The 27,923-nt window shown below is 43.7% G+C and overlaps 2 protein-coding genes across 16 annotated transcripts in view; one reads left to right on the top strand and one right to left on the bottom strand.

Moving 5' to 3' along the window:
* The first annotated feature begins 438 nt into the window (after window positions 1–438).
* Window positions 439–22,843, top strand: styk1a (serine/threonine/tyrosine kinase 1a). 3 transcript variants are annotated; one of them, XM_074612886.1, is made up of 10 exons: window positions 439–713; window positions 10,922–10,989; window positions 16,142–16,345; window positions 16,477–16,713; window positions 17,068–17,249; window positions 17,973–18,053; window positions 18,493–18,707; window positions 19,052–19,092; window positions 19,736–19,832; window positions 21,732–22,843. In XM_074612886.1, exons 2-10 carry the CDS (start codon window positions 10,923–10,925, stop codon window positions 21,925–21,927), a joined length of 1,320 nt encoding a protein of 439 aa, XP_074468987.1. In that variant the 5' UTR covers window positions 439–713; window position 10,922; the 3' UTR covers window positions 21,928–22,843. The 3 variants fall into 3 exon arrangements, with proteins under 3 accessions (XP_074468987.1, XP_074468990.1, XP_074468989.1); XM_074612888.1 differs by lacking the exon at window positions 439–713 and adding an exon at window positions 954–1,557; XM_074612889.1 differs by lacking the exon at window positions 10,922–10,989.
* LOC141754064 (polyhomeotic-like protein 1) overlaps window positions 18,589–27,923 on the bottom strand; it is a 25,825-nt gene continuing 16,490 nt past the window's right edge. For 8 of the 13 annotated variants that reach the window (XM_074612870.1, XM_074612872.1, XM_074612871.1 and 5 more), the window contains 3 exons: window positions 27,626–27,845; window positions 25,899–26,109; window positions 22,932–25,807 (listed from right to left, as the gene is read on the bottom strand). In XM_074612870.1, coding sequence (XP_074468971.1) covers window positions 25,656–25,807; window positions 25,899–26,109; window positions 27,626–27,845 — 583 coding nt within the window. In that variant the 3' untranslated portion in view covers window positions 22,932–25,655. Of the gene's footprint in view, window positions 18,725–19,744; window positions 19,827–21,879; window positions 21,965–22,931; window positions 25,808–25,898; window positions 26,110–27,625; window positions 27,846–27,923 lie in introns of those variants that run through there. The other 5 variants (XM_074612874.1, XM_074612878.1, XM_074612879.1 and 2 more) reach the window with 2 other exon arrangements.

The raw sequence follows: 27,923 nt of genomic DNA, 5'->3' as shown, positions 1-27,923 counted from the left end.
TAAATTCAACCAAACTGTTGAAACTCTGAAAGCCGGTCAATATAACAAATTCTTATCTTCTAATCCTCACGTGTGGCGTCGGTTTATAGTTTACGTTAGCCATCTGTGTGTTTACTTTGCCACTAGCCGGGGACTGAACGGACGGTGTTTGTTCTAATGAATCCTGGAGCTGCTGCACGCTCTATTAAACGCATCATGGGTGACAGGAACATACGTCCCTCCTCCTACTGTAGTAACCCCAAGTCTGTTAAGTTGACAAATACAGACAGCTGTCTGGAAACTCAACGCATACACAACAAACACATGAACAGAGGCACACAATTACATGCACATAGCAAATATAATACTGAGTGCAAGGTGTGTGCAGGTGATAAGAGTGGCAAGGAAAATGTGTTGAAGGGGTGGGTGTGGCCAACCAGAGAGAGAGAGAGAGAGAGAGAGAGAAAGGAAAGACACAAGTGAGAAAGCACACTGTGCTGGTGACAGCAAAATAGAAACAGAGATACTAATCACCAGTATCTTCACTGGAAATATGGATATCACTATATACTGCAAACCAACTACCAAAACATGAAAACTGAGAGGGTGGACTTGAATTTGTCTTACAACTCTACACTTCTAGTGTGTGGCTTGCAGGGACAGCAAACTGCATGTTTTGGATAAGAGGAGCACACAGAGTTCGACACCTGAACCGTCCCCAGAGAGTCGGCCAGGTAAGATGAAAAAAATAAAACTGTTGAGGCAAATTAAAAAGTGTAGATGTGTGACTGAAAGTCTGCAGCTTCATTAAGATGAGCTGGATTTACACGTTTTTCAATATGCCTCCTGCTGAAATCAAACTCAAAATATGAACGTTTATATCCCAATATGTGTTTGCGTCTATGTGCTGTATTATTATTCTGTATGTGTACATGGAAGCGCATTACTTAATGTGTAAAAACAATGTGTGCACATCCACATACAGTGCCGTTTGTGTGAGTAGATGGTATAACTTCAATGTTTGTGGTATCATCCTATGAGATATAAGTATCCTTACACATTTAATATGTGTTTTGACCCACCATTTGGTTTGTGTGTATTTACACATGTCTGTGTGTCTTTAACAGCATATTTCTAGTGTCTGTTCTTGTGGTGAGAGGTAGCAAATCTTTAATTGTGAATGTGTGTGTTGATGCAGGAGTGTTATTGCAGCATGTGAATGTGGGTGAAGAATGCAGACAAACGGGCTCAGTGACATCTATTCTTAAAGTGTGAAGGGCAGCGTCTGTGTTTTGTGTTAAAAAATGCTTACTACATACCAGTGTGACTGTAAGGGAGTGTGTATGTGTCACACCGAGAGTACACTGTAATAAGATGTTTCCGTGCTCTGTGAGGTGTGGATGCTCCTGCATTACCACATGAAACGAGACTCCACACTTTGTACTTGTACTGTCACGTACGTTTGTCGTGAACAAGTGTCATCGCTCTGAGGCTAATACCATTACATCACTACAACGGCCTGTAGTCTACATTACATGTGTTTAACTGGGTTTTCTTCAGATGACAGAAAAGGACAAGGTAGGCATGAGAATCATTTTTAAGCATTATTTGACTGACAACTAGGGATGCACCGATGCCACTGTTTTTCAGACTGAGTACGAGTACTTACATTTGGGTACTCGCCGATACTGAGTACCGATATGAGTACTTCTCTGTGCCAAAAGACCCTCGTTAACAGCCAGTTGGAGGGTGTGAGCGACACAGGGCAAGCTGGGGAGTCTCGCATACGAGGCGGTGCGCCGCGACCGGCTCTAGGTCGGCCGCAGCTTTACAGCGCTATCCACCCGGACCTCGCCTCACCATGACGGGGCTCCCTGCTCCCGGTGCGACTGTCGACCGGGGCGGACTGTCCTCAGTGCGCCCCAACCGTGTCGTGCTGCAGACCACATAAAAGGCGCCAGGGGTCTGTGGCGTTGTCCGCAACCCACCCGACCCGTCTTGAAACACGACGAGTCAGAGGGTGCAAGCAAAACCACGTGGTGCAATGAAAGTGAGGGCTGGCGCACGCGGCATCGGGCGCATCTCACCCGCACCGTCGGGGAAGTGGCGCTTGAGGACCCGAGAGATGGTGACGAGAGGTTAACGCCGCGCTGCTGTAAAGTGGTATCAGTGCCGTTGTATCTGAGCCGTTTTGCGAGTACGAGTGCATGAGCACAGTATCGGACCCGATACCCGATACTGGCATCGGGCATCGGTGCATCCCTACTGACAACATAAGCTGCTCATAGACAAAGGCGTGCTAATTTACATTAGTGCTTTTTTGTATTTCATTGACATAGAACACTCATTTAGAGCGATGTCAATAGAAGCTAAGGCTACATCTACACTAATACATTGTAATTTAAAGGGACTGTTTGTAACTTGTTACACGTATAAATCACCGGGGTCGGTATCCCATGCACGCTCGCATATGCGCGCTCGCGCGTGGCTACGCTGTTCAGACTCAGACTCCAACACAAACTACAGTGAAGCACCAAAACCTCTTGGTTGTATCTAGTGAAGCCCGTCTGTTAAACAGTGTTGGCCGCGAGACCTTCGTCTGGTCAGCTAACATTACTGCCAAGCAGCTGAAATATAGAGCAATATTGTGCTTTTAGCTGACGTGTGTCGCCTCACTGTTGACTAAACGGCCTCAGGTGTCGCTGTTAACAAGCATTTCTGTATCTTACATACAGTCCCTTTATAACGCACAACTTTTGTTACATTAATGCTTAGCGTCCACACTACTCCGGCATTTTCAATCCCCTAAAATGGAGACGTTTTCACAGGAGGAAAGCTGTTATTTGAGCGGTTTGAATCAATTCCCGTGTCCAGCGCTGCTTCCTGTTTATACCGGTACACGGCACGCGAATGGTCATGTGATATGCGTTTTCTGGTGTGGTAGTATGAATGGAGATTAATTCTGAAACAGCCCTAAATCTCTTGTCTGGACGGAGATTGGACGGAGTATTAGTGTGGATGTAGCCTGAATAGCCCAATAGTTGATAAGGACAGTCTGCAGTGACCAAGTCACACAACAGGTTAAGAAGTCACTGACAAAGAAAAACATGATTTGGAAATAACAGGCTCAAAATGTGTGTAATGGCCAATTAGAATGCTCTGTTCAACAAAGCTGTGTATTGTTTTAATCTTACAGAGTTTATAAATGATCTAAAACTGAAGAAAGCAAAGTGATTTTCGTGAGGAGGCCAACTGTCTCTCTCGTCTGGAGTTACACAATGGTTATTTCCTTACTTTATGTGACACAGCACTTTGGTATTTGCCCAGGTTGATAACATGTCTACATGTAACACTGGTTGATTATCTGTTAGCTTGACCTCGTTTCTGTTTCTTCATGAACTGTGTATTAGTTGAGTGTCACTTGGTGAGTACTAAGGTTATAGTGAGTGACAGGTTGGTTAGGGAGCAGGCTACCTGTAGCATTACTGTTGGCCTGCTATGGTTGTGAACACCTGAATCTCAGGCTAGCAGTGTTTTGATTCTAACCCTCAGGCAGACAGATCTCACTCTTGTCTTCATTTGTTAAACAAATTGGATGGACAGGAGGACAACAGTATACGTGCCTCTACTTGTACACGGTGGTTTTCAGGGCACCCCGGAAGCAGCAGTGTGTGTCCCTCAATCCTCAAAAATGGGTGTCCTTCCATCCTCCTGATTAGAATATAAGATCTACGAGTTGTGTAAAATATGCTTCTTTGAAAAGACCTGGGGCAAAAGTTTTAATCTACAGGATATAATGTGCTCAGGCAAAATTTGCATACAAGTACACAGACACAGAAACCCTCCCATTCAGTACACTCTCTCACTTCATCTCTAACTTCATGTTCTCCATCGGTTATGTTTTAAAGGCATAGTTAGGATTTTTTGAAGTGGGGTTGTAGATGACGCTCGCCACGCCCCCAGTTTGGAGAAGCAGACAGCAATACCAGCACGGGAATATATACATATTTAAAAAAAGAAATCCATATCAGTTTAAGTGTACACTACATTTAGGATATTTTCACCGCTTTATCTTGCCTTCAGACAGTCCTTATATCCATCTATGCTCTCTTCAAAACCACCAGACTCCATTGACTGTCGTGTGTGGAGTTTTCAGAGGGAACCCAAACGCAGAGTGACAGGCAGGACAGGTAGTTTTGAAAATAAAGCGAGCTTTAATAGAGCTGAACAAATCCAAAACACAAAAGGCAGGGAGGGGAACCAAGTACAAAACAACAAATAGAAACAAACAACAAAAACCAAACAGAGGACCAAAACCAAAAATCACATACCAGGGAAAACACGAGGAACACCAGGATTAGAGCAGGAGGAAATAAGGAACACGGAGGACAAGGTAGACGGGGCTGGAGAGACAAACGAACCGACAAGGACAGAGGGGAAACACACAGGCTTAAATACCATACATGACTACACACAGGTGAAACAAATCAGGGCGGGGCAGACAATCAACAAAAGGCGGGAAAACAAACAAAGGAGGGAAGTAAAACGTGAGTTACGGATGTAACTACGGTTCTATGAATTCTGGATGACCGCCAGAGGACGGTGCTTTAGCACTGGATATCTCCATCTCGCATATGCGCAGGTCGAGTAATTATACCAACAAAGTCACCTGTGACCATGTGATGACGTATGGCGCATGCCCCAGTATAAAACCCCTACGTCATCACGCAATCTGTTCCTTCAGAATCTTCTCGCCCAGATTCCGAGTGACAGACAACTCTGGCGGTCATCCAGAATTCATAGAACCGTAGTTACATCCGTAACTCACGTTCTATTTCATTCTTACTGACCGCCAGAGGACGGTGCTTTAGCACTGGATGACTTATACCAGCAAAGTCACGAGGAATGCTTACCGCACTAAGGAATGGAAGCCGTTGATAGGACGGCTGTTGCCACAGCGTGCGGAGCAGCCACATTAACACGGTAATAGCGACCAAAGGTACATGAAGACTCCCAGGTCGCCGCAGCACAGATGTCTTGCAGAGAGACTCCTTTCAAGGCTGCCCAAGATGTGGACACACTCCGAGTAGAGTGGCACTTCACATTACTAGGTAGAGGCAAGCCCTCTGACCTATAAGCATGTAGAATCACATCCACAATCCAATTAGATAGTCTCTGTTTTGATAGGGGTTCGCCCTTCTTACAGCCCCCATAGCAAACAAAAAGTTGGTCAGTTTTACGTAAGTTGGCAGTGGCCTCCACATACGCTTTGAGTGCCCGAACCGGGCACAGTAGCACTGACGGTTCCTCTGGCCCCTCAGATGAACCTGGCTGACTGAATGTCGCCAATTCAATGGCTTGGTTTACATGCGAGGGAGGCACCCTCTTTGGCATGAAGGATGGATTTGGTAGGAGAGTAACCCCTGAACCATCTGGGTACCAACGTATGCACATCTCGCTCACTGATAGGGCGTGAAGTTCACCCACTCGCTTCGCTGATGTGATGGCAAGCAGAAATGCTGTCTTGGCAGACAACCACCTCAGTTCTGCCTGTTCCAACGGTTCAAACGGGGGTTGACACAGAACCCTTAACACTAATTTCAAGTCCCATGATGGCACTACAGTGACTCTTGGTGGTCTAAGCCTCTGTGCGCCCTTCAAGAACTGACGGCCCTGAGGCTCAGGAAGTGGGGAAATGCCCACGTAAGGAGCTGCTGTGACACTCGCAGACTCTGCCTGGACCTGGTGCCTCCCTGATGGTTGATATGATATACCGCTGATGTGCTGTCTGTCCGGACGAGTACATGCCGGTTCTTCAGTACTGGGAGAAAATGTCGTAGTGCCAGATATATTGCTCTGAGTTCGAGCACATTTATGTGTTCTAACCTCTGCTGCACGCTCCATCGGCCCTTGATGGTCCTGCGCTACCAGACTGCACCCCATTCCAAAAGTGAGGCATCTGTCTCCACAACCTCTCGACGGGAGGGGATTACCCCCAGAGGAACCCCCGTGGTCAGATACACCTTGCTCCTCCACGGCTTCAATGTTCGGCAGCAAGAGTTGGACACTCTCACGCTCCTGCCCCTGTGCCACTTGGGGTCCAAGTGGAGTCCGTTGACCCAGATTTGAAGGGGCCGTAAGGAAAGAAGACCCAGAGGGACGACCATGGATGCTGCTGTCAGCATGCCCAGCAGCCTGAGAAAGAGGCCGTACTTCAAAACCCTGCCCCTCTGGAAGCAACCGATAAGTTGCAGAATAGCCTCCACTCTCTTTGGGGAAAGGAATGCTCTCATTGACTGTGAGTCGAGTGTCATGCCCAGGTAATCTACCCGCTGACTGGGCGTAAGATTGCTCTTGGTGTAGTTCACTGTAAGGCCCAGCTGGCTTACATGACCTAAGAGCGTAGCTGTGTCTCTGACTGCGTGCTCCACAGTTGGAGAAATGAGTAGCCAATCGTCCAGGTACGGCAAGATTGTCAAACCCCTGGCTTGCATGGGGGAAAGAGCAGCTGTCACGCACCTCGTAAAATGCGAGGGGCCAGTGAGAGACCGAAAGGCATCACCTTGAATTGGTAAGCCCGTCCTCGAAAGGCAAACCTTAGGAATTGCCTGTGGTGGGGGGCAATAGGCACATGAAAATAGGCATCTTTGAGATCTATTGATACAAACCAGGCCCCTTGTGCAATTGACTGGAGAACATCCGTCATCCGCAACATGCGGAATGGCCGGACCTTTAAAAACTTGTTCAACCCTCTCAAGTCTAGGATTGGGCGGAACCCGCCATCCTTCTTCGGAATTAGAAAATACACTGAATAAAACCCACTGAGCCGTGTATGCCACTCTACAGGCTCTATGGCGTCTTTCTCTATGAGGGTTACTAGTTCCTGGCTGAGGGCCAGGGATTTTGCGGGATCTGTGACCACAGACATTCTGAACCCGCAGAAAGTGGGTGGCCGGCATCGGAACTGTAACGTGTATCCCTTGGACAGAGTGGACACCACCCAAGGGTCTGTGGTCTCCCTCTCCCAGTAGCTGAGGTGCTGCTGTGAGAAGTGTCCGACACCGGCCCCTCGAGCCTCAGGTCCGACCCCCCCGCCCCCTAAAGCCTTTAGGGGGGCGAAACCTGGGGGCTGGTCCTCTTGGCATCTGAAAAGCCGGCCGGGAAAGAGCCTGCCGCGGCTTATCATATTGCCCAGAATAGCGAGAGGCTCTAGCTCGTCCACCTGGGCGAGCAGGTGGATAAGAATGGCTGGGACCAGGTGTAAAAAGATCCCTCTGCCTTGGAATTGGGCCCCGCCGCAGGCCAGCAAACTGCTGCCTGGCTTGATCTGCTTGTGCACTACGCTCTAGTGCCTGCTGAGCAGCCGGCCCAAACATCTGCCCCGGAACCACTGGAAGGGAACGGAGGGTGCGACGACACCCCTCCGCCAGAGGGGACTGCGCTAGCCAGACCTGGCGGCGTGCCAGCGTCATGGTTGACATCAACCTTCCAAGCTCCCTAGACATGAAAGCAAATGCCTGAAGGGATGCATCACTGAGGGTCTGAGCAGCGGGGTCCGTACCAGTTTCCTGCAGGCTCTGAGACAGAGCCAGGATGAGGTGGTAAAATGAATTGCCCATACGCCCCATTCGTGCTGCTATGTTATAACTCCTTGCAAGGAGATCATCGGTCAGTCGACACTGAGCATCAGCGGGCATCAGTTCTGAGAGCCTCATCTGGGGATACTATTAAAGAGGCAATGGCAGGCTCGACCGGGCCCATACGGTCTAACCCATAGCTACCTGCCTCCTGCATGGCAGCCAAGTTTCTGCAATCACTGGTGTGATGGGAAAACAACTTAGGGTCTGCCCAGCACCTCTGGAGCTCTTCAATATAGGGCTTAGAAGGAGGGACTGAAAAGGCAGTGGACTGTGGCGTTTGCCTGAAAAAGGCGCTTGACGGAGCTGCTGTAACCGGCGCTTCGTCCAGCCCCAGGCGTGCTAAAGCCATCCGAATTGCTGGCTTCATTGTGGCATGGCCAGCTGCTGACCCATGTAATGATCCGCCATCAGACCCTTGAGAAAAGGCATCAGAGGCTTGAGAGGCTGTGGCTTTCTCCACGTCCTGCCCCATGTCTGTAAACAAACTGCAGGAGGCTGCAGTTGATAGTACATCATCATCATCATCATCCTGAGAAGGCGAGTCCCTTGTGGCGGAGTCACCACCGGTAACTGGCCTCCTATTAACAGGCTGGAGATTGAACAGGAGCTCTTTAATCTGGGCAAACTCTGATGACAGACTGCCGACTTTGAGAGCTAAAGTGTCCACTCTTTTGAGTCTTTTTGGTGGACCACGTGAGACCGCCCTGCGTCTCTTAGATGTTGTTGGGTCTGCAGGCCCACTAGCAGGGGCCAGCCCAGTATCACCACCTATCTCTGCAATTCTAGCCATTCTCACAGACAGTGGCATAAAGCTACAGCACATACAGGGGTTGTCAGAGACACCTGCTCTGAGGTGTTCAATCCCCAGACAGGCAGGGCACTGATCATGGCCATCCTCAGTGTGGAGGGGGGCCATACAGGTGTTACAGACATGCGAGCCCAACATGTCATCCACAATATTAGTACACAGCTAATACTATGCTGTCACTATTAACAGCTACTGTCGAACTCAACAGTACACAATTATCTTACTATGCCAGCTGGCAACCGCGAAAACACAGTGCCGCTGTTCTACACACAAGCTAGGCTGCTACCGTGGCGGAGCGTGCCTCTGAAACGCTTTAAACAAAAGCACTCATACGGCGGCAGCGCACTCAAGCACTGGCCGATGAACTTAATAACACTTTAAACAAAAGCACTCATACGGCCGCAGCGCACTCAGGCACTGGCCGATGAACTTAACAAGCGATCAACTTAACAAGGCTTTAAACAAAAGTTATCATATGGAAGCAGCGCACTCATGCACTGTCTGCTTAACCTAACAAGGCTTTAAATAAAAGCAATCATATGGCAGCAGCCCACTCAGGCACTGTCTGCTTAATTTAACAAGGCTGTAAACAAAAGCTATCATGCAGTAGCTCAGCTATCATGCAGTAGCTTTAACTGATTCAAACAATGTACTCACTGTTGATGTCGCATTCCTCCGAGAGCAGAGAGCTAACAACACAGGAAAAGGACCAGGTGGGTCCGGCGAGCCGCCGGCTACTCACCTGGATAGTAACGTTAGTTCAGCACAAACCGTAACGGTGAAACACCGCTGTCCGTTCGCCGAAAACAATAAAGTTTTTTTTTTTTCCTTTCTTTCTTTCAATATAAGCTTGTCGCAGCCTCTGGTGGACGTAAGAACGAGGCACCAACCCTCAGGTTACGAAGCTACAAGCGACGAGCCAGATTGACCTGCTACCAGTATACTCGCTGGCGAGAAGATAGAAGGAACAGATTGCGTGATGACGTAGGGGTTTTATACTGGGGCATGCGCCATACGTCATCACATGGTCACAGGTGACTTTGTTGGTATAATTACTCGACCTGCGCATATGCGAGATGGAGATATCCAGTGCTAAAGCACCGTCCTCTGGCGGTCAGTAAGAATGAAATAGAACCAGACAAGACACAGGAGGAGTGAATTACCAAAATAAAACAGGAAACACCGGAATAATCTAAAAATACAACAAATCCAAAATCACAAAAGTAAATAATAAGAGGCTGGCACAGCCAGAACATGACATTGACAAAAACAGTCATTTTACATTGCAAAACACTGAAGTTGCTGGTCTACCGCTGCCTCCATCGGTTAGTTAGTTTGTGTCATTGTGTGACTTTGGTGAATCCAAACTAACTGTTTAACACACAAAAAGTCAAACAATAACACAAAGAAATGAACCGATCGACACAACAGTAGACCGGCAACTCCTGTGTTCACTTCCCTTTGTATTATTGTGTTGTACCACTGAGTTGATTTACAGTTACAGTCTTTCTTTGATAGTCAAGTTACCGTTTGCTTACAGTATATAAAGATTAGTGAGCATGTCAGCAACAATAAAACTTTTTTTCAAGAGCCTTTTAGTTCCATACTTCACTACCAGCTGTACATGCAATAGCAAAATCACTCCATGATGACACTAGTTGAAAAGGCAAGTTAGCAGGATGATTGGCTCACTCTGGTCCTTCACATTATCAAGAAGAAAAAACAGAGAGGACAACTTATATCCCTTTTACCTGAACATGTCTGTAGCTAGTTAGCGGCCATGACAAAAGCCTTATTGCTGTCTTTTTTAAATTATTAAGATATATTACTAGATTCTCCCTGAAGCTCAAAATCACATTTTACTGACAAACAAACAATCATCCTCAAATCTAAGAACCAACTGATCAGCTACTCCTTCTATAACCAAAATGACAATATACTGTATGGTAAAAATACTACTGACATGAGACCTTAACAGTTCTAGGGAAATGTTCAGATCAAATATATCTGGCATATCATGTGTGTGATTTGAGAAGTTTAATGGGCTGCTGAATGCCGGGTTATCCTTTCAAGGCTTTTATGGATTTTGGGTCACTGCTGAGCAATGGTAATGCTGATCTCTGCTCCTCTATTATCTATGTAACCGATAGCTGGTTAACTATACACATAGAAAACAAGTCAACGAGCATTTCTATTTGCTATGCCAGTCCAGATAAAGAAGGTCACAGTTGATATTTGCTATGTAAGTATAGATTAGAAAAGGCCACAGTCAATATTTACATTCTCTAAAATGTTCTTAAAGTTGATCACTAATAGTCGACATCCTTCTCGGCGTGCACTCTGCTGTTTACTGATAGCTCTTAAAGCACAGTTCAAATGTGAACCGGCTACTTTACTACTGAATATAGAGTTATGAGAGGCTTATTAGAGGATTTAGGGTGGCTGCTGAGCAGAGGTAATGCTGATCTGTCTATGTTCCTCTCTTCCTGTCCAGCATGTCATCCAACTCGTCATCCAACTCCACGCTCGATAATCTGTGTGCACCGGACGACAACCTCTGTAGTAAGGACATAACTCTTCATGTCTCTCTTTCTCATCATCACCTACACTTTCTCCCCTCCTATCCTATCCTTCCTCCTCAACCCGTCTTCCCTCTCCCCCCTCCTTTACTTCTCTTCCCCTCTTCACATTCTTTTCTGCAAATGTCCTGAGCTTTCTCTGCAAACCTCAATCATGCCGATATTCCAGCAACAACAACGGCTGTGGGGAAAATACTGGCTCAACCTGATATTTCAGATCTGTACTTTATACTATTTTGCTTTGGCTGGAACACAGAAGACCAGCCCTACAAATGCAAAAGTCTGTCACTGAGTGACTGAGTGATGAAGTTACACGATTGGTCGACCGAGTGTTGGAGTTTCCTCATTGGCTGTTGCTTTTTCGGTGATCCGGTGACGGAGGGCGTCTCAACACTTTCCACTCATTCCCTATGGAAAGCAGGAGAAGCAGTCACCCAGTGCATGGTGGGAGTGTTGCAGCGAGTTGGTGAGGGTCTGTATTTGCGTAAAGTTGAAAAATCTCCACTCTATGCAAATAAGCCCATCCGGCGCTACGCATCCGGCGCTACGCATCCGGCGCTACACATCCGGCGTTATGCATCCAGCGCTACACATCTGGCTCACCAAAATTGGACCAAGCTGTGAAACTAGGCAATCTAGTTCTAAAATGAAACGAGATTCAGCAGTGACATCGCCTATTTCTGGCTTAAAATGTTTTCAGGAGTAGATTTTGGTGGATTGTTTAGACGGAATAACAGAAAGTTTATGTTATTTGCCGCCATGTTGTTTCCTGTTTGAAACGGCGAGCAAAAACCAGGAAATCAGGTGCATTCAAGGATAGGGTCCGTCACCGCTTCAACGGCCAGTTGAGTGGAGCAGCGTGTCTCCTAGTGTCCTCGTTGGACCTGGTGGACATGTAGTCATAAAATGAACATTATAGACATGACTACTGACAATTTGTGTAATTTTGGCCACAAATTCCAAGACTGAGCATACACGGTCCAGCCTTATACTCGGTTTGGACTGAGTCTTGTTTCAGTATCTGTTGCTTCCTCTACTGTTTCTATCTTCCACTTTCCTCCTACTCTATCCGTTTCAACCTTTACTTCTTCACTATTACAGATTCCTTCCTTTCTCTGTTACCTTTTGCTCAGTCTTACTCTATTACTACCCGCCTCACATCAGCCTCTTTTCTGTACCTCTACTTTTAAATCTGTCCACTGTCTCCTGCCATCAAGCTGAACTCAAATGCTGCCAGGGTGTCTTTCCTAACCGTATATATCAGCAGGAGAAATAAAAATAAAAATATATCAACAGGCCTCTCCCTTCACATACTGGGAGACATTTCATCTTGCCAAGTAGTTGATTTTCTGGTTTTTGCATTTTGCCTTTGGTTATTTATCTTCTTAAACATCTCATTTGTCAGTTCGCTGCCTACTGTGTATTTTCATTACACACCAGCAGCTATCTCATTTTGGTTGTAAACCTACATCAGCAGACAACAGACAAACGGTGAATGTTTCTGCTGAGCTCATGCTGACATGACACCTACAGTCACATGATTTATCCTTGTAAACAATCAGAAAACCAAACGTTTGGTTCAAAGCCGTTCAAGAAATGAACAGAAATGAACTCTTCAAATCGTACAATGTATTGGAATTTGACAACCATAAAGTACATCGTTATTTCTGTATTTATATGACCAAGAAACTGTGTGCTGTCTCCTGCCGGTGACTACAATGAGCCTCCAGATAATGTCACATGAAATACTGGAACTCCAAGAGATGTGTGATTACACAATCAGATGGAATAAAAACAGTGACTCACAGATACTGCTGGGAAGTCCTTGTGACCACACATTTAATAATTATGTTACCTAGAGGAGCCTTTCAACAACCATACCAGGAAATGGTTACTATTTACTTCTGTGTCATATGAAAATCATGTGACTTTTTAATTAAGCTTTACTTTCAAACATCATTATAACGCATGATACTGTAACTAAGATCTCACAACACTTTGCGTTATTTGCAGGAAGAAATGCCTTTTTAAAATAGCAGTTAAAGGGACTGTTTGTAAGAATCAGAATGTCTTGTTAACAGCGACACCTGTGGCCGTTAAGTCAACGAAAGTCAGCGTCGGGTTCGCGCTCGCTCTACATAGACATGAAGGAGCATCGCTCAACACAGTGAGGCGACACACGTCAGCTAAAAGCACAATATCACTCTATATTTCAGCTGCTTGGCAGTAATGTTAGCTGACCAGACGAAGGTCTCTCCATGAATCAATGCTGATCCTAGTGTTGGCTTTTCCTGCCTCAGCCTCCCGACCGCGGCCGGAGGGAACAGGGGAGACACCGGAGTTTTGGTCGGAGACGATAACGTTTCTCTCTGCGGAGCCCCGTCACTTCACAAGACACGGGAAACCTCTGTTGGTCTGGAGGAGCTGCAGCAGTTATTTCTGCACAAATGTCCACTGTACATTCACTAGATATTCTCAGAGCTAAACTAACTCTTCTGCAGTGTGGAGTGTGCAGCATGCACGTGAGAGTGGAGCGAGCTGAGTGAAGGCAAGCAGGCAGAGGAGCAGAGTACAGCAGAGACTCCGGTCCTGGAGACCAAAGCTACGGTCTCCCCCGCGTCCTCCGACCGCGGCCAACACTGTTTAACAGACGGGCTTCACTAGATACAACCAAGAGGTTTTGGTGCTTCACTGTAGTTTGTGTTGGAGTCTGAGTCTGAACAGCGTAGCCACACGCGAGCGACCATGAGACACCGACCTGCAATGATTTATACGTGTAAGAAGTTACAAACAGTCCCTTTAATGATATTTAACCCTCTGGAGTCCAGGTTGCTTTTGGTTCTATGCTTTCATTTTTGTCTTTGTTGAGCACCTTTTAAACTGTCCTTACCCCACATGCATGTTTTTTTTTCCCAGCACAAACTCAGCTATAAGTCTGACAACAGAAAAGGCATCAATCTATCAACAGAACATAAATGTAAATACAATGTTGGACTTGTATTGAGTCTTTGTGGATGAGAGGTGTTGAAAGTTTAAGCTCAAACCAAGTCTATAATGGGAACGACAAGAAATGATTTACACCATTCTGCAAAAACCTCACCACGCCTAAGAATGTGGCCCAACCAGAACCTGATGTTTACACTGAGCAGTGGCTTTATATTCCAGTTTCTTCTCTCTAACAACATTGGTTTCACATCAGGATTTCAACAACAGGAGGTGTGTAGGATGATGGATTTGATGGCTACTGCTACAGCTGGCATGCATTGTAGTAATGTTACACAAGGGGGTGTTGGTCCACAGCCAGAGTATGGTATTAAAAGGGTTGTCAGTGAAGGGTCAATATGGAGGATATGCCTAACTATAAAAGATCAAATAAAAGGCATAAATAAATGAAAGCAATAAAAAGAATAAATACAAAATGACCCAGGGAAGTCCAGTGAAGGAGTTAAAGTGAACTTGTGTAACCAGGAAAACATGGATGTATTTCCTGCTAGGCACAGCTAGTAGTTCAGTTGCTCAACAGGAAGATGCATGTAATCAGTGACTCAGCAGTCTGAATCTCTTATTCTCTGAATGTCAATGCATGACTCATTGTAGCGTCCCGGGCCAGTCTTAGTGTCTAATTACAGCTTAATTGTGTTACGTTGGCAATGCAGCAACAATGCAGCAGGACAAGAGTTGTTTCATTATGAGCAGAGTGAGGCAGAGGCAGTGAGCAACGCATGGCATGACAATGATGAGCAATTGTGATAAATGCTGCCCACATGCCACAGTCATATCAGAGGGACAAAAATAAAAGAACAGGGCTAGTGGTGTGTCCAGATATATGATTAGGCTATAACTGAGCAGTGTGAATTCCTGAGGTTCTCCAGTTTTTGACTGGGAACTGATGATTTAATTGCTGACACAATGAGTGGTTATCTGATTTAAAAGTCAATTTTTCTTTTTGTTGTCTCCACTTTAAATCTTGTTTTTACCAGAGATGTGCTCATACGTTTCTTAGAAATAAGTCATTCAGCATGAAAAAGCATAAAAAATGACTAATCAACTAAAGAAATCTCAGTCGACTAGACCAAAATGACTGATTAGTGGACTAATCGACTAAGAGGGGGCAGCCCTAATTGCAATAAACATATCTTAAAAACTACAAAGTGATGGTATTGATATTTGCACTCAAATACTGACGTGCTTTGTTAAATCACAGTGTCATCTAGTTCATCATCAACATATCAACACTGGTGTAAATGGTGGATGATAGAACATCCTGTTGGGGGGTGCAGCCTTTTTAACAGCCAACGTATTCATCCTGTCAAAGTACCCCAAGCAGAACACCCAAACCAAACCTGCACAAACTCACACACAGTGTAATTAGAACATTTTTGGGTGTGAACATCCGTCTGAGACACAAATACATGCACACAATTCACAAGAGTGTTGAGGACTGGAGGACAGTCTCAGTACTGTCCTAACTTGAATAGAAGAAACAGGGGGACATTCCCACTCAGGATTCAACGTCAATGCTTTTCTTCAGTTGACCGGTTGGGCAAGTGGGTCAGAAATCTACTTGCCCAAAGTCAATTTTTACATACATATTATACAAATTGTTTTATTTATTAGCAGTTATAAAATAAAAACAAAGGCTAAAGTTAATTATCATGTTAAATCTTTATCTAAGTAAATGAATCTGGATTTCTGCCCACATCCTCTAACGTCACCCAACTAAACTCCTGTTTCCAGGATAATTGGAATGCCCGCTTGCGCTTCAACTCATAAACTTAGTTTTTACCCGCCGCCATTTTCTGGGATCGGTAATGCGCATGTGCAACTCTCAACAGAGATGAGAAGGAAGCAAGATGGCTCACTCCTCAGCTACTTCCATCAGTATCTCCGGAAAAAACAATGTAATTATTTTTTACCACTTCAATGAGTTGATAGGTTTACTAGCCCTATGTGGCAATTTCACTTTCCCCGGGCAAACAGGCAATCCTTATTGTTGAGCCCTGCCACTGTGGGTCTTCCTAATAAGACCGACTTGTCAATTTGCACACAAAATATTGGTAATATAAAGTCTGAAAAATGCATTGCCTCCTCTTGTACCTGACATTTACACATGAACGTCTCTCTTTCGCTCTTAGTTGCAAGGGAGCATTTGCAGGGGGTGATCATCGTCCCTACGCTGCTCCTCCTGGGAACCCTGGTCACCTTACTGTACATGCTCTTACTGAGGTATTGTCCTGAACGCAAGCGGGCACATATCACAGTCCCTCAACGCTACCACAGCTCATCACACAGACACAAACAACGGCACAGCCAGAGACATCACCTACAGGGCATTGATGGTGAGCGAGCATGCAGAAGTCTCTGTGTCATTCCTATTCTTGTTTCATTTTTCAGTGTAACTCAGTTTTCCAAAGAACTACACTCATATGTATTATCCTGCTCTGCTCTGTGTCTATCTCTCTCTCAATAGCACCCCCAGGGATAAACCCACTGGAACATGAAGAGCTGCCAATGTCAGTTCAACAAGTGCAGCAGAGTGTCAGGCCAACTCAGGCTGCAGTACCTCACATGTCCACAGAGAGGCATCATGGAGCCTTCAGCCAGGTCACTGTCCTGCCACTGTCCTTCTCCATCAAGCCTGATGACACAGCCAGCCTCTACAGAGCCCGCATGGACAACAGGGATGTCATCCTGAGGGTGCTCAAAGGTAAAGTGGGCTGTACAAAGAGGTCCAACTGCTTACTGCATGTCTGAGGTGCAGACAAAGGTTTGGTTTTGCTCGCTTCTCAGCAACAGAGAGATACGAGGGATGGTCTGGTAACTGCTTTACAGACACTAGAGTTTTCTACTTTTTTATTTGCTTGGTTTTGCTTCACATCAGAGCTTCCATAGTCTCAAGGACATCAAATGGAGTGACTTTCGATCTTAAAAAGCTACAAATGATTGACAGCACAGAAGCCTTATTTTTTGTGACTTGTCAAATCAAATATTTACGGTTAAAGTACAGTAACTGTGTGACCTTGTGAAACTTCCCTGCTTAAATAAAAGTTATCTTCCTCAGAAACAGCAAACAGCAGTGAGAAGCAGCACTTTTTGGGCTTTGCCTTGTTCGTGTCAGGACTGGGGCAGCACCCCTTCCTACCTGAGCTGCTGGGTGTGGTCTCAGTGCAGTCGCCCCTAATGATGGTTGTGGAGGAGCTGCAGCACAGAGACCTATTGGGGTACCTGTGGAGATGTCGACAGGTACAGTAATCTATTCATTATCAAGACAAAGAAGACATATTATTCAGAGACAGGTTTACACTGTGGTTTACATTACAAACTGCAGGGTATGTGCTGATTTCAGATGGCAATATTTAAGACCTTTTTAATACCATGTGTAACTGAATGAGCTGGTTTCAAGCTGGAAACTGGTGATGAAAGTTTTGAATATATAAATGGGCTGGAAAACCTAGAGAGGTGTCTGTAAAACCGCCCTAAAGCAATTTAAACCCTTCCAAATGGAAAAATGGAAATCAAATCTGTTACCCCCAAAAACCAATGGCACAGAAGTGGACAGTATTCAACAGATTTTAAAAAGTAGGGTAATTATTTGGTTTAAAATATACTGTAGTTAATAATTACTGCACTTTGCCTTTGTGGGGCAGTATAGGGCAATATATCCTACTACTACTGAAAGGGAGAGACTCCAGTATCCATATTTACTTGACAGTGGCAGGTATGGTATGTTCACTTACTTCTAAGACACAGACATACTGTACAAGCCTGACACACATATGGCCCGGTGTAGGAGCTCATTATGAATGCAGACAGAGTGAGAGATATACCACATTACATAAAAGACAAGTCTGGTAGTCTGATTCATAAGGCTACTATCCAACCATAAGGAGACTGACAATAACATTTACATGTTTCCCCTTTCCTTTTCCTCCTCCTCCTCCTCCTCCTCCTCCTCTCTCACTGAAGGATAACTTGGTTTCAGAGTCGTCGTGTGACATGACAGAGAAGAGGATCTTCATCATGGCAGGACAAGTGGCCTCTGCTCTGGTTAGTTAAACTGCTTGCTGTCTGTCTGTCTGTCTGTCTCACTGCTTCATGGACCAACATACTGTATATGTGACCACATTCATATGATGTCTTCCTGCTTGTCTCCCAGTCTGTCTACATCCTCATTTGTTAGGATTTGGTGGCAAAGTCTCTCAGTTTTTGCCTTTTGTCTCAATTATAGAGCACAAACAGTGTGAACAGTGCCTTCACTCTACAGGTTAAGGTTATGTTGTTAAACAAAATATGAATATATGAATTCTAGAAAAAATATGAATTAAACCATTATAAATGTCAAAGTTACTTCTTGATGTTCATGTTTCATATTTTTTGTAGTATCCTTGAAGTGCTACTTTTTCTACTATTCCACAGCCAAGTCATAAAACATCCTCATTTCCAGCATCCCTCTTATTACCCTGTCTTTACCTGCACGTCTTTCTAGGAGTACCTGCACAGTCAGAGCTGCATCCATGGCAACGTGGCAGCTCGCAGTGTTCTGGTTGGTGGAGATCTGACAGCGAAGCTGTGGGGATTGGGCTCGGCCTACCGCAGGAGAACGCAGGCAGCTTCACCGGGGGAAGTAGAGGACATGGAGATGAGGAAGTGGCAGGCACCTGAAGTGCTGGGCAGAAGAGCCATCAGTCAAAGCAGTGACGCGTGAGTGTCCGAGTCCTCTGTAACAATATGAAATAATGCAATGAAGATGAGTGAATATAAAACATGTCATTGAAATGTCCCAGCCAGAGTTATCAAAGCGGGAACTTGATGTTTCAGCTTGATTATTATCCCAGTTAATATCAGGATGTTGAATAAACTGATCTATTTGAATTATGTTAATATTCACATGTTTGTAATGAATAGCATGTTTCACCAAGATAAAAAGTATGCATGTTTATGCAAATTTGCACCTATAACCTGTATATACTGTAGTTTAATCTGGGATCAAAATCTGAAATCAACATGTTTTGACATAATGCCCTTCTCTAACTCTTTTTTGGCAGATGGTCCTTTGGTATCCTGCTCTATGAAATGGTCACATTGGGTGGGTGTTTTTAAATTCTATTGTAGAGAAGTCTATTGTAGAGAAGTTGTTTATTTTATGAATCATAGAATAGGACTGCATAATATTTAAGTAAAAAGTTGGAATTTTGATTATAATTACCAGCAAAGAATAAATATGAAATAGGGCTGCACAATTAATCAACATTTTATCAAAATCGCAATATTGCAGGAGGTGCTATATTTGTTAAAGGCAAAATGTGTGTCAAAATACCATTTCAAATGAAATATTGCGGTGCTGCAGAGATGTCCTGGCCTACACATCATATTCTACAGACTAAAGGAAACATCTTGGTTTGGTACAGATCACCGCAAACATCATGGTTTTCAATAAAAATGAGAATAATTATGTAAAAATGGTCGTTCCCTCTAACATCACAAATCATATTGCAATTGCAATATCAGAAAATAATCACAATTATACATTTTTTCAAAATCAAAATCATGCAGCCCTAATATGAACTCCCTTTCATATAACAGGGGGGAGTTAATTATACAGCCAGACTAGATGCTCTACAACAAATGTTTAAGAAATGTAGATTAATATGTCCTGTGGTTCTGTGTTGAGTGCATATTTGTGAAGTAAAGAGACTTCAAACTTATATATGATACTCCTATGTATACAGGTGACCCACCGTTTGCCAAGATCATGGGGACTGAACTTCTGCAGCATCTCCAAAGAGGGAAGCATCTCAAACAGCCGGCCACCTGCTCCAACTCATTGTAAGACAAACAGCAGAAAACGGTTATTATAATGCTGTATAGCACCAACTTTGCATGCTGGAAACACTAGTGTGCAAGGGTTTTCATCAGCCAAAAATCATGTAGTCATAGAGCATGTAGATTCCTAAACTCAATACAATGCTGTTAACAGTTGATTTCCCACCATCATCTGTAAATGAAAATGTTTAAAGTTAAGATGAATTCATTATGTCTGAAGTAGTGGAGATAGGAGGAATATCTCACCCTCACCCTAGGCTGATCATTTCTTTTCTTATGTTCTGAGTACCATCTCCCAATCGGAGTCCGTATCACAAGTATCAAAAACTGTCAAGTATCAAAAGCTGGCATCAAATGTCATGCTTCTCTTTCTTGCTCTTGACACGTTCACAAGATTTTTCTTCCAAGTGTGTCCCAGTTTATTTCCTGTTGCAGTGTACGCTGGTGAATGATTCAGCTGCCAGGAAGTAAACATGGACCCAAGCTGTTGCCTAGCAATGCAATTCCATTGAAATGTCTATACATCAACTTAAACAACTTAAACTAGCTAGTAACCGTTAACTAAAATGTCAAACATAGTTAACCAGAATTAGCCAAGGCAAATCATTTGCTTTAGATTCAATGTAGCTCACGTTGCGCTTAAACCTAACATTAGCGTTACATTAGCAGGGTTGGAAATGATCTCACTTTTTTGTTCACCTGCCACTGTGGCTGGTCAAATCTAGCAGCCACGTGCATATTTGAGCAGCATTTGGCTGGTGGCTGCTGCTAATTTCCAACCCTGCATTATCTCTCCAAGCAATTGAAAGCCTGTAATACTGGGTGCATGGTTGGGAATACTTTAGTGAACCATATTATGTATGCTGATGATCTTGTGGTCTTTAGTCCAAGTAGCGCTGGTCTTCAGCAGCTCCTCAGTGTATGTTCTGTGTATGGTGTGGAACATGATATCCAACACAATGCCAGTAAGAGTTTAGTCTTGATCTGCACAACGAAGGAGGACAAATGTCTAAAATGTACAGACTTCAAATTGTCTGACAACAATCTTTGTGTCTGTAATAAGGTTGAATATCTTGGACATTTCATTACTGAAGACATGACAGATGATATTTATAGGCAATGCCGCTATAGATGTATGCTCAAGCAAACTTTCTCTCACGGAAGTTTAGTGTGTGTTCAGAGAGAGTGATGATGTCTCTGTTCAGAGCAGATTATACACCGCTGTATACAGCCCATCTGTGGACAAACTATAAAGAAAGCGAGCGTACAGAGACTTCAGGTCGCATATAATGATGCAATGAGAATATTACTAAAAAGACCAGGACATTGCAGTGCAGGTGACATGTTCGTGTCTGCAGGCATAAATACTTTTCAAACTGTATTAAGAAATATCATGTACAATGTACAATGTGACTCTGAGAATGACATCATCTTGCAGTTGTCTAACATCAGATTTAGCACTACACGGTACCAATCACAGCTGTGGAGGCACTGGTATAGTTCTTTATATGTAAGGCATTGATGTATGTATATATCCATATTCATATTTATATCTTTGATATCTTTTAATCATGACTTTTTATAGTGCTTCCTGTATTGTAATGTATTATATTATTTTTTCTTATCTGGACCTTGAGTCTGCAATAAAGTTTGAATTGAATTGAAGTAGCGTTAGATAAACTAACGTTACTGGTAGGTAAGCTAACGGTTAACGTTAACAGTTAAGCTAACGTTAGATCCAATGGTCGACAACGTCACATCGCTCATGAACGACAACACATTATTACAATGTTAGAATAACCTGCTAACTATGTTTCCAAACTGGGGAGAGAGAAATGTGTGTTTTTGGCTTGGTTTTTCTGTTTTGCGTAACAGTATTTTATTTTGACCTTTATTCCGTAGGTACTCCATTATTAAGGTCTGCTGCAATTGGCGCCCCGACCAACGGCCCTCAATGTCGGAGCTCATTAGAACGCTTCAGGCGGGGGAGAAATCAGCCAATGGCAGGACAGTTCTCAGAGTGCCTGAACCACTAAACATTGAGAAGTACCTGAGGGAGGCGGGATATGGAGAGGCGTACAACTATGCTGTGCTCTGATTGGTTGAGAGCGCCATCAGTCAGGACTACATTGGTGCTGCTAAGGAAGAATGAAGAAAAAACTTTATCAGAAAAATGCACATTGTTACTTGTTTGTACTGTTGGAACATTTAAAACTTTGAATATTTGAAGAGTAATATATGGATTGTAAATATTTCCTTTTCTGTGGTCATCTAAAACACTAATGGAAGTGTTTTATGCACAGAGTTTCTCAGGAGCAAAACAGCAGAAGACAGGGGGTGCACTTTACAACAGTACACTATGAAAGGACCATGATATTGCACTATACAATGATGAGGATGCTGGACCTGAAAGCTTTAACTGCAGCTTTTTGCATCATTACGACACAGAATAAGCATGATACCATGTATTCAAATGCATACTGACACCCTTTTGCAGGGTTATTTGTCATTATCAAACAATTTAGCCAGAAAAGAACAAAATGTCAGCTGGAAACGGAGTTTGACAAAAGTCCTGGAATTAATGTTAATTAGCTACCAAGTCAGAAAAGCTGATTCAATCTGCAAGTGACTGGTACACTTGCAGTTTGTGTCGGAGGTGTACGTGCAGATGTCTCACTGTATTCTGTAATCTATACAGTATTTCCCCTTACCTTAAAATGAACCCAACCTTAACCCTTACCCTAACAGATCATCTCTGTGGCACCTATTACCTAAGCCTAACAGGATCTTCTCAAGGACTGCAGTTATGATTCAGGTCACAGAATACAGTGCAACACCTGGCCCGAAATTCAAAGATTGCAAATGGTAAACTTTAAACATTGCAATGCTGAAAACAACCCTTGCCCTATAAACCTGTAATGATCTATTGTCACGTGTCAGACAGGGAAGCTAATGGTGCATATTGAAAGCAATCCATGCAAAGTCTGACATGCAAATAAAAAATTTAAACATTATACAAGAGTCAATCATTCCTCAGGGTTCGGTGACCTTCGTAGATCAGTTGACTTCCATTTCAAAAATAAAAACACAGGCGTCGCAGTATTAAAACAGTTCCTTGATTATTTATTTGCATGATAGTATTGTTAGCGTCTCCTCGACAAACTCAGTCCCTCCAACATTTAGCATTTTCTGATTATTGCAAGCAAACACATTTTGATCTTGAAGTAGCGTCTTTATTTAAAAAAGGTCTTTTGCAGACTTATTTTGTGAGAAAAGTGCTACTTTTTGGGAGAACGATTATTGAATGAACAAAGTCGCAAGGGTCTGCTTGTTAACAGATGTTTCACCGGGAATCACCACAGACCTGCAATGATTTCACTAAGAAATTGTGTCTCACATCACTTGTAACGCAGTACAAGTGCTTTTTTTGGTCTTCACAATATGCCGAGGGATCTGCTGATTTAAACACTTCAAAATCCGGGGACGACTATGAAATATAAAACACACAGCTATCAAAGATTATTATCCTTTTTGAAAGAAAATACTGTAATAGTCACAGTCACTAACAATAAAGCCAAAGATAGCTAGCTAGAAAGGTAAATACTGTTGGTAGTTAACACGCTATGTGACAAAGCTATGAGGAAGACAGCAAGTTCCCTTGATCAAGGTCGCTACTATTCAGTCACACTTTTTGGGAAAGGCAACAGATGTCATTGCTTGAAATAACAATTGTAAAAAAGTAAGCACTAATATAAAACAAGGAATGATATGAAAAGCAGTTAAAAAACAGACAATCCTCATCTAAACCTACTGTAGAGACTAGTGAGAAAGGCCACACGGTTCACAGAGAGGGAACATGAGAAAACTCCTACAGTCAAAAGCTTAAACAAGGCAGTCCAGCAAACAAATGTGCATTTAAATATAAAGGCAAATTTTACACTTATTACAGTATAGTTTAAGTTTCTCTCATTCACGCACTCATTCAGATTCACGTATGAGTTTTTTTAGGTCCACATGTGGCTACCAGCCTGTTTTTCTTTACGAACCTTCTGGCTTTGTTCATGAATGTAGCTTCAAGATTCTTCATCTGTTCCAGCATTTCGTTTGAACTTTATGTCACTTCACAAAATCAAGCCCATGACGTTACCCTTCACTCATACACATACTTTCCTAAAAATCAGGAGCAGCTGGTTGAAAATAGTGACAGAACAAAATAGTCACAGGTTTTGCAGATAACAGTCAACAATAAGTCCTCTGTTAAAAAACGTAAAAAGGCTCCATCTGCTAGAGACACCGGTGAAAAACTCGCAATGTTTTTGAAAAGCATTTTGCAGGAGTGTTTTATCAACTGTTAATAAAACAGCTGGGATGTGAGAAAACTAGACGCAACATCAGTATTTTTGCAGTATTTTTTTGCCCCACTGAAATACGAAATAGTCTCTGAACCTCGAGGGACTTGGGTTTCATTTGGCATTTCTGCAGCCAGTACCCTGTACTTTAACTGTACCCTGTAAACTGTAGAATAGGCAACTTCCAAAATAAAAGTGCCATCATTTAAAAACAATAATGCCTATTCTCACAAAATGATTACACATTTTGAAAGTACTAGTTTTTACATAAATAACATTAAAGTTATAAATCATCCCTTCAAAAATACTTGAAAATAAAATCAACTGTCGTCTTTGAGCTTTTATACATTTTGGATCAATTTTATAGGGCCAGTGTGTAGGATCTAGCGCTGAGGTTGCAGATTGCAACCAACTGAAACTCCTCCCGTGTGCCAAGCATGTAGAACTACGGTGGCCGACATGAAAACATGAATGTCTCTCTAGAGCCAGTGTTTGGTTTGTCCGTTCTGGGCTACTGTAGAAACATGTCGGCCAGCTCCGTGAAGAGGACCCGCTCCGTATGTCGATATAAACAGTTCATTCTAAGGTAACAAAAACACAACCATTCTTAGTTTCAGGTGATTATACACTAAAGAAAACATACTTATTAATATTATATTCCTACACACTGTTCCTTTAATTCAATTCTGCGTGTTTCTTTACTGTATTTCTGTCCTAATGTCATGCTGATCGTGGCTTAAATAACAAGAGTTGTAATCAAAAACACGTTTCAGGAAAAAGCCACGAGAGTTTGTCTCTATGAGAAGCAACATTGTTCTCAAAGAAAAGAATACAAAGAAGTGGGCAAATCTGTCAAAAATACTTTTCCTGTACAATATGATACAATGAATGAAAAGCAGTAACAAAAATGTAAATAAGATAAGCACAGCCTAGGTCAAAGGCTGTGGAAAGAGCAGCCCTATTTTGTACATAACGTGGGATTCCTGTGCAAGTGCTATGGATCTAACTTTTTAAACAATACCAGTGACTTCTGCATTGAAAATACATTCAAAATCTGCATTTCTAGATTTTACAATGCAGCTATACGACTGGAATTGTGCAACTAAAAAGCAAAATGAAACCACTTGGTGAAAACTATTTCTGACTGCAAGCACTGGTTTTGGGCAGAAATAGCATTTTAGGGAACGTGTATTTATTTCAACCAAAATCTAGTTGGTAATCTGTAGTGTTTTGATAGATTTACAATACTTTAAAAATGTGCTTCCGAGTGGACAAATCAACAACAGATTGAAGAGCTGCAGCTACTAAGAGCTAAAGAGCCTCGGCTTTGTTGTGAAAATGAACTGTACCTCATACATTCACCTGCAGGACTCGGACTGCTCTGGAACCAGGTTCACATGTGAACTGGGTAAGGATCAGGAGTTAGGGGTAAATGCCCAGGGCTTGACTTTGAACATGTATGGAAACACTGACATCCTCAGTCTCTCAGGGTGTTAATGTGGGCGCAGATCTTGAGGGCAGGACCGAGCTTGATGTTCATGGTGGACATGAGGTGCTCCTCCTTCAGCAGCAGCAGGGCCTGTCCGTCAATCTCCTGCGACAGGAACTGGGAGGCGAGCTCCTCGCAGCCTGAAGAAGAGGAGGACGAAGAACATAAAGAAAGAAATAAAAATAGGGGGACAAAATAGAAAACTAATTTTACTGTAAAAAATCTCCCAACCTTGTAGTGATGAAATAAACTGTGACACTTCGTCCACGCTCCACTGGCCAGGGCTGGCAGGCAGGCAGCTGGCTGCAGAGCTTTCTGTCGGGAGTGGAGGAGGAGGAGGCTGGTGGCAAGAGGCTGAGGAGACGGGCGAGAGGGACATGGGGTCATCTTCATCCTCCTCTCCACTGGACTCCTCATCTGAATGGCTGGACTCTGAACGGCACTGTGGGGAAGGAGAAGTTGAGGAACCCATAAGCAAGGCATTAAACATGGCTCAGTGGTTGACAGTGGAAGCCTGTGGTTGCACTGGATTGTTTCCCAGTTTGACTGGGTGTGCCTACATGCCAGAATAAAAATCAAAGCAGCAACATTACTAATGTATATAACAAAAATGAGAAGTGTCCTCATTGAAATAAAGACCCCAAAACAGTTTGACAGCATCACACAGAGGACATGGTTTGTAAAGCCTGCAGTGCCAACTGACAGCCACTAGGGGACAGACAGGCTAAACATGAACAACTGACAGCCACTAGGGGACAGACAGGCTAAACATGAACAACTGACAGCCACTAGGGGACAGACAGGCTCAACATGAACAACTGACAGCCACTAGGAGACAGACAGGCTAAACATGAACAACTGACAGCTATCGATGGATCCAGTAGTTGCTTTCCACCTGAACATGTGCCCAGCTCACTGACTAAGTCACAAACTGTGGCTGATTTTTATGAGTTCAAATGTTCATGCCTGTTTTGGTTTTACGTCACACTACACAACAGCCCCGTTTCCACCAAGAAGTTCCTGGTAATTTTAGTCCCAGGAACTACTTTTCAAGGAATAAAAGGTTCCTTCAGCCCACTGTTGTTTGCATTTCCACAACGGTCTAAATATCAGCGAAGATTAGGCAAATTAGTCCGCTGACGTATGAAAAAGCAACATGACATGTGCCGAGGGCTGCTGGTGGTCACAGCGGTAAACACACTCTGCGGTTCAGTGTGTCCGCCTGTTTCATCTAAAGACCCGTTGGAAAAACAATAAACCTTAGGTTTTATCTCACTATGACCACTTTTACTGCTGCATATATTTACTGATGCCCGTTGGATGTATGGATGGATATTGGATGAATGAAATGCAGCAGAAGAAAAGCAAACTAAGAGCGTCTGTCTCCCCAGTAAATCATCTGTTGAGTGTTTGAGGCTTATTTATTTGTGCTTTAGAACGTTACCACCATGAAACAATCAGAAAATAACTTGATTTTCTCTCATTCACAGCACTGTCGCACTGTCTGTCTCTTCTCCCACTTGCCCTCTCTGCTCGCTCGTGTGATCCCTCTCTCTTTTTAAAAATGAGTCGGGAAGCTGACAGCAGAGCCTAACTTTACTTTTAATGTCATCAAACACAGACAAATGCTCTCCTCGGGTCATAAAATGGTCCTAAATCGATACTAGAGTACTTCCTTGTTTATGAATGAAGCAGTACAGAGTTGAAGCAGCGGCGCTGTGTGTGTTTCACCAATCAGCGATGTCATCCCTGCACACCAGTACTACACCCTGCCTTTTTAGGGGGTAAAAAGTCCCTGGAACTTAATTTAGAACCTGGTCCCTGCGATCGAAACACAATGAGTTCCTCAAAAAGGTTCCTAGTTCCGGGGGTAAGTCCGTGTGGTCGAAAAGGGGCTTATGTGGATCTTTCATAACTTAAAAACAGATGCATGTATGAAATGTGCAGGTCCTTCTCACCTTGACAGGTATGGGTCTCCCTGCTATCTTGGCACTGGCTATTTCTGAGCTAGTCCTGCGGGGGACCCTCCGCCTGGTAACTCCTCCCTCCTCGTCTGAGTTGGAGAGGTGATCTTGGCTTTGATCCTGATCCAGAGCGTGATCTTGACCTTGACTTTGACCCTGCCGCATGCAGAAGTGTTGCCTGAAGCTGACGTTGTACCTGGGGAACCAATACATACTGTATCGTAGACAAAGAGTGACATATACGGTACTGAAGCCAAGACGAGCAACACATACAGTTTTTATCCCTTTGCAC

Source organism: Sebastes fasciatus, chromosome 17, assembly GCF_043250625.1.
Source record: "Sebastes fasciatus isolate fSebFas1 chromosome 17, fSebFas1.pri, whole genome shotgun sequence".
In the NCBI taxonomy this organism is placed as follows: Eukaryota; Metazoa; Chordata; class Actinopteri; order Perciformes; family Sebastidae; genus Sebastes; species Sebastes fasciatus.
Note: the sequence above shows the minus strand (reverse complement) of the source record. Positions and strands in the feature narration are given on the sequence as shown.